The 8806-nt window shown below is 39.2% G+C and overlaps 2 protein-coding genes across 4 annotated transcripts; one reads left to right on the top strand and one right to left on the bottom strand.

Moving 5' to 3' along the window:
* The first annotated feature begins 269 nt into the window (after positions 1–269).
* On the top strand, positions 270–2581 carry LOC144716225 (very-long-chain 3-oxoacyl-CoA reductase 1-like). 2 transcript variants are annotated; one of them, XM_078591321.1, is made up of 4 exons: positions 270–345; positions 477–1162; positions 1828–1897; positions 2228–2581. In XM_078591321.1, exons 2-4 carry the CDS (start codon positions 525–527, stop codon positions 2462–2464), a joined length of 945 nt encoding a protein of 314 aa, XP_078447447.1. In that variant the 5' UTR covers positions 270–345; positions 477–524; the 3' UTR covers positions 2465–2581. The 2 variants fall into 2 exon arrangements, with proteins under 2 accessions (XP_078447447.1, XP_078447446.1); XM_078591320.1 differs by lacking the exon at positions 270–345 and having other exon boundaries at positions 359–1162.
* Positions 2582–4603: 2022 nt separating this feature from the next.
* LOC144716282 (very-long-chain 3-oxoacyl-CoA reductase 1-like) lies at positions 4604–6506 on the bottom strand. 2 transcript variants are annotated; one of them, XM_078591394.1, is made up of 3 exons: positions 5743–6506; positions 5220–5289; positions 4604–5019 (listed from the first exon to the last, which is right to left on the bottom strand). In XM_078591394.1, exons 1-3 carry the CDS (start codon positions 6369–6371, stop codon positions 4771–4773), a joined length of 948 nt encoding a protein of 315 aa, XP_078447520.1. In that variant the 5' UTR covers positions 6372–6506; the 3' UTR covers positions 4604–4770. The 2 variants fall into 2 exon arrangements, with proteins under 2 accessions (XP_078447520.1, XP_078447521.1); XM_078591395.1 differs by having other exon boundaries at positions 5240–5289.
* Between the last annotated feature and the right edge of the window lie 2300 nt (positions 6507–8806).

The raw sequence follows: 8806 nt of genomic DNA, 5'->3' as shown, positions 1-8806 counted from the left end.
CTCCTCAATTCAACATGTCTTTTCCATTTTTTAGGCTTTACCGATGATGCACTAGTATTACTCCTTTTCGGCTAAAAAGATACAAAGTCATACAACGCTATTTCTCAGTTGGCGACGCCCAAAATAAGGTCCACTGCAATAACCAGGTTGACTTTCTCTCTCTAAGCCATGTTTCCGCGTTACCTTGCCTCATTTTCAACTATTTATTCTCAGTATGTCTCTGCAAAGCCAATACGGTATTGGTTTAAGTGTTAGTTTACCTCAAACGTGGATAGCTTTCTTCTCTCTCAATATTCTCTCTCTTTCGGACTCTCATTTAACTAGTCCTCTCGCTGTTTTCCACCTGTGAACTTCCTCTATCCTTTTTCATCCCAGTTCTAATTAATATAATTTTTCTTCTTGACCCCGTCTTCTTTTTATCTGCGAATTGCATGGATGATAATGTCCCCACTCGGTTTTTTTCTATTCTCTACCAGGGAAGTTGCCCGTCTTCCTCCTCTTTACACTGTTGAGTCAAGGAAACGATGGAACTCTCCATCTCAGAAACTCTGAAACTGCAACCATGGTGGGTTCTCCTCCTCTCATCTTGCGGCGTTCTCATAACGCTAAACTTCACTTTTTCTGTCATCCGGTGGCTGGACGTCGTCTTCCTTCGCCGCCGTAGAGACCTTCTTCGTTACGGCCAGTGGGCCGTCGTCACAGGTTCAACTGACGGCATCGGCAAAGCCATCAGCTTTGAACTCTCTCGCCGCGGCCTTAGTCTCGTCCTTGTTGGCCGAAACTCTCACAAACTCGACCAAGTAGCGTCTTCTATCAAAGCAGAAAATCCCAAAGTGCAGATCAAAACCGTGGTCCTTGACTTGGACGGTGATCTAACGGAAGGAGTTCAACGGCTGAGAGAGGAGATCAGCCTTCTCGACGTGGGTTTGCTGTTGAACAACGCTGGTATGACGTACGATTATGGGACGTTCCTTCACGAGGATACTGAGCTTTGGTGGAAGAAGATCGTTAGGGTTAACCTCGAAGGCTTGACTACCGTTACCTCCGTTGTGCTACCTTTCATGCTGTCCAGGAAGAAAGGAGCTATTGTGAATATCGGTTCTGGGTCGTCCACTGTTATCCCTTCTCACCCTCTCTTCTCTGTGTACGCAGCGACCAAGGCGTAAGTTTTTTTATCCCTTTAGAAATTTTAATCTAACTTCAATCTCGGTTCCAAATTTTTATAGTTATCGCTTTTTCTAGTTGTTGGCTTGGTAGCTTAATTTGAATCTTTAGTAAAATGTTGATTAACGAGGAACCATTCAACCCACGGAGAGATTACTTATTAGAGCAGTTTGGCTATTTTTAGTTTATGTTTAGTTGTTTTATTTTACATCTAAGTCGATGCAATATTTTGTTAATAGTAACTTTGAAACTTGGGGTACCTTATTGCTTGCTCACCAGCTATGTTGTTCATCTCTCAAGAAATCTACGCATGGGCCGTTCAACCCCTGGGAGAGATCACTTTTTAGTACTGTTTTCCGTTTTGTTTGTTTGTGATTAGTTAGTTTTATTGTAATATCAAATAAGGCAATGAATTATCCTGTTCAATGTACCTTTTAAACTCAGGGTATCTTCTTGGTTTGTTACCGGCTTTTACAGCATCTCCCAAGATGTCTACAATTGCGGCATCAAAACCATGGGAAGGATTACTTATTAGTTCAGTTCGGCTTTCCGTTTTATTGTCCGTAATTTGTTTGCGAGTAGAGGGTTTAATGTTAAATTAAATAGGTCGTTTGATCACCGTGTTAATAATACCTTTGAAACTTACGGTACCTTGTTTACCAGCTACGTACATCAGCTCTCAAGAAATCTACATGTGGAGTATAAACAGATTGGAATCGATGTTCAGTGCCAGGTTTGTCAAGTTTCTTCTACGCATTTGTCTTATTCATGCACGTTCATGGCGTCCTGATGAGCAACTATGAGTAATGAATTGATTCTAGCGTTCGTAAGAAATCATTTCAAACGTAAATATTTCACTAAGTCATAGTCTGGGCTATTTTCTCTCTGTCCTCATTATAATTCTGGTATATATTTCGCGTTGTGCCACACTAAATTCAGGAGTAGATGTTAAGCTAGTTGAAAATTTCCGAATTCTTCAAGAGTTCTTTACTTCAGTTCTTGTAAAAGGGATGATTTTTTTTCATAAGGGGTATTTTTTTGTCTGATGGGACTTCCATTACAGATTCCCCTATATGTCGCAACAAAAATGGTGGCGTTCAAGAAATCCTCATTTTTTACTCCATCTCCGTCAAATTTCGCTCGCTACTCGGCAGATCGAATCGGTTCTGAGCATCAGTGCATGCCCTACTGGCCACACAATCTTCAGGGTTTTGCCGTGAAATTGGTCCCTGATTTTCTCTTGAACAAATGGCGATTATCTTACGGTCTCAGTAGAAGGCAGAAGAAGAGCCCTAGCTGATGATTCCCTTGTGTAAATGTCTACCTGCCGTAATAAAGGTCAATTATATTAATTCAATCGCGTTCGTCAACTGAGATTTTGTCTGTCTATTTGGCTTGCGGAAGTTGATTTTGTTCAGACTTTGGAGCTTATGTGTCTTTTTGTTTAGCTTGTAAGGATTTTTGAAAAGGATGATACTATTTGATGTATCGATCCACTCTAAGTACTGTGCCGGGCACTTGTCCATCAGTATAACTTTGAAACTTTGAAGAATGATTAAAGGTAAAATTTAAGGATACATCAATCGATTTCTTCCCTGAGAACCCTATTTGGCATTTCACTCAAAAACATTTTGTACCTGGTTAATTCGTCAAATATCTTTATCAAAACTTTGTCGTTTTATAAATATAACTTATAATGAGGTCTATATGGTCTAGACACCATAAAGGGGTACAATGAATTACACCATAAACTTCGAACTTTGAATTATGTTAAAGGTGCAATTCAGTGGCTGTAGACGTCTTCAACAAAAAGAAAACTGTAGTTTATGAACAGGGTTAGTCGTTTCCAAGGGTCCTTTGACACGGTTGCAGAGACTCGTTCAAGAATACTTTCCACAAAGAAACTGCTTTGGCACGGTATGGGCTACATACTATGGAATAAGTGTTCGCAAGAAATTTAAGGGGGAAAATAGTAATAAGCGCGCGGCGCAGTAACTCATGACTGAAAAATGTTTTTCCCTAAATGAAAGAATTTTATAATTAATATCAGCGGACAACTACTCAATTAATTTACGCCGATTATGAGCCGTACTCGCTACGGCAGAATCCCGTGGCCGAGGCCGGTCGGCATCTGCATCATTTACTGCTCATAAAACACGAGGGATGCATGTACTATTCAATGAAATTGGCGGCCTTGATATTCCATTAAAGTACTATTCATGTACTTCATAATGAAATATAAATTATTAACCTTGTTGAGAATAATTAGGAAATCCACGAATGCGTAAATGTATCAGAAAAAAGATGGAATCGAGTTTAATGCGTAAATTTGTTTAGGAGTTGAGTATTTTACTTATCGTCACTTGATTAAAAAATCAATGCTTCGTTATGTAACTCTGGAAGTATCCAGCATAGGAAATTAGCTGTATAATCTCAGCAAATATAGATACTCTCGAGAATGTTAGATTAACTGGCAGGGCATAGAAATATACAACTTCTCTCTCCAAAGACTTGTCTCAGAGTCTCACCTACCCCTCTTTCCATCCTACTTAACTTCGTTAAAACTTTGTAAGAGAATATAAAGTAATTCATAGAATTTCTGAGGTCTCAGCATTTAATTCACGTGATAATCTGATTTATACGTCTTGCCTTGTCACTTTCTAAAGGAAGAAGTTTTTATTTCAATGCAGCGGTGCAATGATGATGGCGCCGACTGCTGCCATAAAAGTTCCAGAATAACAAAGAGATCAGTTGACAGTTGGCGCACAGAAAAAATAACGTAAATATTTATGGAAGAAGGCCAACAGGTAATAAGAGCAATGCCCATACAGAACGTGAATATTAATGGAAGAAGACCAACAGGCCTGTATTACTCCTTTTCGGTTAAAAAATATACAACACTATCGGTCTCTTTGGCGACACCCAAACAAGGTCCACTGCAGTAGCCAGGTTGACTTTCTGTATCTAAGCTATGATTCCGCGTTACATTACCTCATTTTCTACTATTTATTCTCGCTATGTCTCTGAGTGGCCAATGCGGTATTTATCTAAATCTGAGTTTATCTCACGCGTGCATAGCTTTCTTCTCCCTCAATATTCTCTCCCTCATTTATCTTTCTTTCTACTATTCCTCTCGCTGTTTTCCACCAGTGAACTTCGCCTGTCATTTCTCACCCCACTTCTTTTTTATATTATTTTTATTCTTGACCGTATCTTTCTAGCTGCAAATTGCATGGATGTTTATGTCCCCACTTCGTTCTTGCCTCACAAGTCTTCCTCTTCTCTGTTTTGCGTCTTTTTTTAGTCTCTACCACAGAAGTTGCTATTATTACACAGATAAATGTTAAACTCTTTTGTGGACTTGTAATTTTATGTTTTCGCCACTCAGGCCTGCTCTAGTATTTTCCATATGATACCGTTGAGAGAACAGCCACTCAAAAAGTAATAATAAGACAACTTTTAATTCGGAAGACAGAAATCAACAATTTTATCGGAAACTCTTGAAATTCAACTGCGGAACAAAACGGACAGTAGAGGCCTAGAGTATGAGGTGTCCTGGGGGCTGTCCTGCTCCTCTGTTATGGCTGACAAAGGGCTGATGTGAAATCACATTTTCTGGTCTTCTGGACCACTCTTTTTTATGTTGTTAATAATCCGATAAGTCGCCCAATTGATCACATTCTCCGTTAAAAAGGTACCTACTAAATAATCCGCGAGGGAATGAGCCCAGTATGGTTTACAGTGCCAGCCGTAACCGATCCATTGCAATGCTGAAGACGCGTATTGAGACGGAGTTGCCACAAAAAATGAACAGGAAAACATTGATGCCATCTTTGTTGCAACTAAGTTTGGAGTCTGAAAAAAAATTACAAGAGGACGACGTAATGAAAGTCAAGTCAATAAGTAAATAGGAGGGAACTTCGGCGTCATGATAATTTTTTGTTTCGGTGTCTGAATTTTGGAAATAAACAGTTGGTAAAAAGGAGTAAAAAATAGAAATATAGAAGATGATTTTTAGAGAGCAGAAAAGTGTTCAGAATCGATGACAAACCAACCTGACACTGAACATGAATACCTCGCTGTTTATACTCAATATGCAAGTTCTTTGAAAATTGTTTTATGTACCTGAATAAACCAGACAAAGATAATAACCAGTAAGTTATATTACATATCAATTCTCAAATGACAAAAGAGGATTATGAAATTTGAAATTTGATATGAAATTCGAGTAGGATCTTTAATACCTATTGGTTGGCCATCTCAAATATAACATACAGGTTCTAAGCGAATTGCATTTTTTTTCAAGGTATTGCTATGCCTAAATGAGTAACGCGTTAATGGCCTTAAGATTTGGTTCTGGGTAATCTAATTTAATATGGTTTAATATACCTTGTCCGCGTTATCCGTTCGTACAAACAAGAATAATTTCTATTATGAAGATCAACCTCCTCGGTAAGTCCCCTACTCAATCTCATATTTTCAGAAATATTACGGAACATCCCATACCTTCCATCAAATTGTTTAAAATTTTTTATGGTCGAATTTAATCCAAAATAATATATGGTGGGGAGATCATACCCTTTGGTTCCTGCGTAGACAGAGTAAAAGGGAAATGATGGGAGGTCCGTTGACCCCGATCCAACGTTGATTATGGCGCCACGTCCCTTCCTGAGCATCTCCGGAAGTAGCGCGGCAGTGATCATCGTCGGTGCTACAAGATTGACATTTACTATCTTCATCGTAGTATCTTCTCCCAGCTGGTGGAAGTGTACAGGGTCTTCGTTGGCAAGTCCAGCGTTGTTTACAAGAATACCCATGTCGACGTCCTTAACGGCGTCTATCAAAACCCTTAGTTGAATTTCGTCGCTCAAATCCATTACAACAGTCTTAAGCTTTACTGCTGAGTTTACCTCCCTCAGCTCAGCCGACACTTTGTTTAACTTCTCAGGGTTGCGGCCAACGAGAACAAGATTGAGGCCTTTCCTGGCAAACTCCATGGCCATCTCCTTGCCGATGCCGTCCGTGGGACCAGTTATGACTGCCCACCTTCCATACTTGGCCAGATTTTTGGAGGGCCGAAGGAAGAGAACGTACAGACATTTCAGGACGAGGAGGAAGAATCTCAAAGCAGAGGTTGCACCGAGAGATATGGCGAGGAGAACAAAAGGGGATTGGTAGCGCAGACTATCAAATGTAGATAGCTCCATTCTCGCTTGGATATGAATCTGAAAGCATAGGTTGCACCAGGAGTTATGCAGAGGAGAACAAAAGAGGATTGGTAGCGTAGGGTTTTAATGAACGAAAGCACCATTCTGAGTTGGATATGGATGGTTTTGCCTTCAAACTTGTATCACTTTATGGTTAGATTTATTGGACCAGCGAACACTGATGTTAAAGTATCGGCCACAGCTATTTTGTCGTTCTTTAGATGATCCGAGAAAAAGAGAGACGAAAGAGGTCACTTTTATGTCTCGTGCTTTCCTCCCTAATGGATCGACCATCACTAGCTTTTCAGCAGTTGAAGTTAAGGTGATCATGCAATTTGCATTTTGGTCCGCAGATATGTGTCGCTAGCGCGTCTGGGAACAAGAGAACTTCCACGGCATAATGCCATTATGAATGGAGATTCAGATATGTCCCTATTCTAAAGATGGCTCTATCGCTTTAAATAAGGTGCTGGCGTTTTGGTTGGGCAATGCATTAATAATCCTCAAAGAAGCAATAATATCCTCTCTCTCTCTCTCTCTCCCCCTCTCTCTTTCTCTCGTCTCTCTCTCCCCTCTCCCTTCCAATTTCAACCATTGTTTGGTCCCCAACACTCATGTGACATGTAGCACATCCCACTAACTGCTAAGTTTGGTCTATGCAGTATTTTCTTTACTGGACGAGTATATATTTTATTGTAATCCAAGAGTATAGCCTCACCTAATTTCATTGTTCCTCTCTTTAAAATGTGTCTTACATTTGTTCGAAGTCCCTCCTCCCAAATAGGTGAGCATGGAGTGACCTTCACCAATAATCAATGACACATAATCATTAATCTGTCTTAATCAACCTCACAAGTCCATTAAAATCTATATTTTTGGCTTTCGGAAGTTGATTTTGTGTTGAGGCTTGGAGCTTATGTGTATGTCTGTTTAGCTTGTAAAGATTTTTGAAAATGACAAATAATCATCCACTCAAAGTTGTGTGCCAGGAAACTTATCCATTAGCTTAATTTTGAGACTTGAAGAGCAGTTGAAAGAAAATGTGATATTTAGCATTACAAAAAAAAATTTACAAAAAAACGTAAAGAGTATGTTTAGCTTGTAATTAGGGCAGGACATTTAGGATCGACGATCAGTTTTACTGGACTGAACCAGGACCCTAGGTCCTCTATTTGACGGTGGACTGGTTTGTCAAACATGTTTAGGTCTAAGGGTCAAACCAGACCAGAAGCTGAAGTATATTCTTTGACATTTTCTTTATATTTTTCGTAAAATTCTAAAAATATCTAATCCAACCTGATGGATAAATTTCTATTGAGCTCAACTTAGACATCATATATTTGACCATTTGTGGGCACCCACTTGATGTAGGGGACATTTAGCATTACTGTCAACATAATTTTTCTACTTTGACTTTCACATTAACTAGTCAAACTGGCCAGACTGGGACTGGTCTGGACTGGACAAGAACGGACTGGAACCGGACCTAAGTTTAGATAAGGTTTAGGTATTTGCTAAAATGACAACATGACTTGGACCGTCAAACCCTGATTGTAATGATTGTTGAAAAGGATGTCACTATTTGAAGTTTAGATCCACTTAAATTAATGAGCCGGGCACCTTGTCCATAGGTATAACTTTCAAACTTGAAGAACGATTAAAGGTAAAATTTAAGGGTATATCGATCGATTTCTTTCCTGAGAACCCTATTAAGCATTTCACTCAAAGCCATTTTGAACTTGTTTAATTTGTCACATATCCTTAACAAAACATTATCATTTTATAAATCTAACGTATAACGACGTCTATATCGTCCAGACATCGTAAAGGGGTACAACGAATTACTGACTTGTCCAACATAAACTTCGAACTTAGCTTTTAATTCTGTTAAAGGTGCAATTCAGTGGCAATAGATGTCATCTACAAAAAGAAAACCATAATTTACGAACAGGGTTCGTCGTTTCCAAGCGTCCTTTGAAACGGTAGATGAGACTCATTTAAGAAAAGTTGTCACAGTCTCACAGAGGGACTGCTTTGGCACTGTATGGACTCCAAACCATGGAGTAAATATTAGAAAGAAATTTAAGCGGGAAAATAGTAATAAGCGCGCGGAGCAGTAACTCGTTACTGTAAAATGTTTTTCCCCAAATGAAAGAACTTTATGATAAATATCAGCGGACAACTACTACATTAATTTACGCCGATTATGAGCCGTACTCGCTACGGCAGAATCCCGTGGCCGAGGCCGGTCAACATCCACATCATTTACTGATCATAAATCACGAGAGATGCATGTACTATTCAATAAAATTGGTGGCATTCATATTCCATTAAAGTACTATTCATGTACTTGATAATGAAATATAAATTAACCCTGTTGAGAATAGTTATGAAACATAAGTAGGAAATCCAAGGATGCGTAAATGTATCCGAAA

This window comes from Wolffia australiana, chromosome 20 (genome assembly GCF_029677425.1).
Source record: "Wolffia australiana isolate 7733 chromosome 20, ASM2967742v1".
In the NCBI taxonomy this organism is placed as follows: Eukaryota; Viridiplantae; Streptophyta; class Magnoliopsida; order Alismatales; family Araceae; genus Wolffia; species Wolffia australiana.
Note: the sequence above shows the minus strand (reverse complement) of the source record. Positions and strands in the feature narration are given on the sequence as shown.

Bases quoted from the DNA above. Each gene is read 5' to 3' on its own strand.
- LOC144716225 (XM_078591321.1), top strand. From the start codon at position 525: ATGGAACTCTCCATCTCAGAAACTCTGAAACTGCAACCATGGTGGGTT. The intron at 1,163-1,827 runs GTAAGTTTTTTT...CTTGTTTACCAG, and splicing joins GTGTACGCAGCGACCAAGGC to CTACGTACATCAGCTCTCAA. The intron at 1,898-2,227 runs GTTTGTCAAGTT...CTTCCATTACAG, and splicing joins GAATCGATGTTCAGTGCCAG to ATTCCCCTATATGTCGCAAC.
- LOC144716282 (XM_078591394.1), bottom strand. From the start codon at position 6,371: ATGGAGCTATCTACATTTGATAGTCTGCGCTACCAATCCCCTTTTGTT. The intron at 5,290-5,742 runs GTATGATCTCCC...TGGTTTATTCAG, and splicing joins GTCTACGCAGGAACCAAAGG to GTACATAAAACAATTTTCAA. The intron at 5,020-5,219 runs GTTGGTTTGTCA...ATTTTTTTTCAG, and splicing joins GTATTCATGTTCAGTGTCAG to ACTCCAAACTTAGTTGCAAC.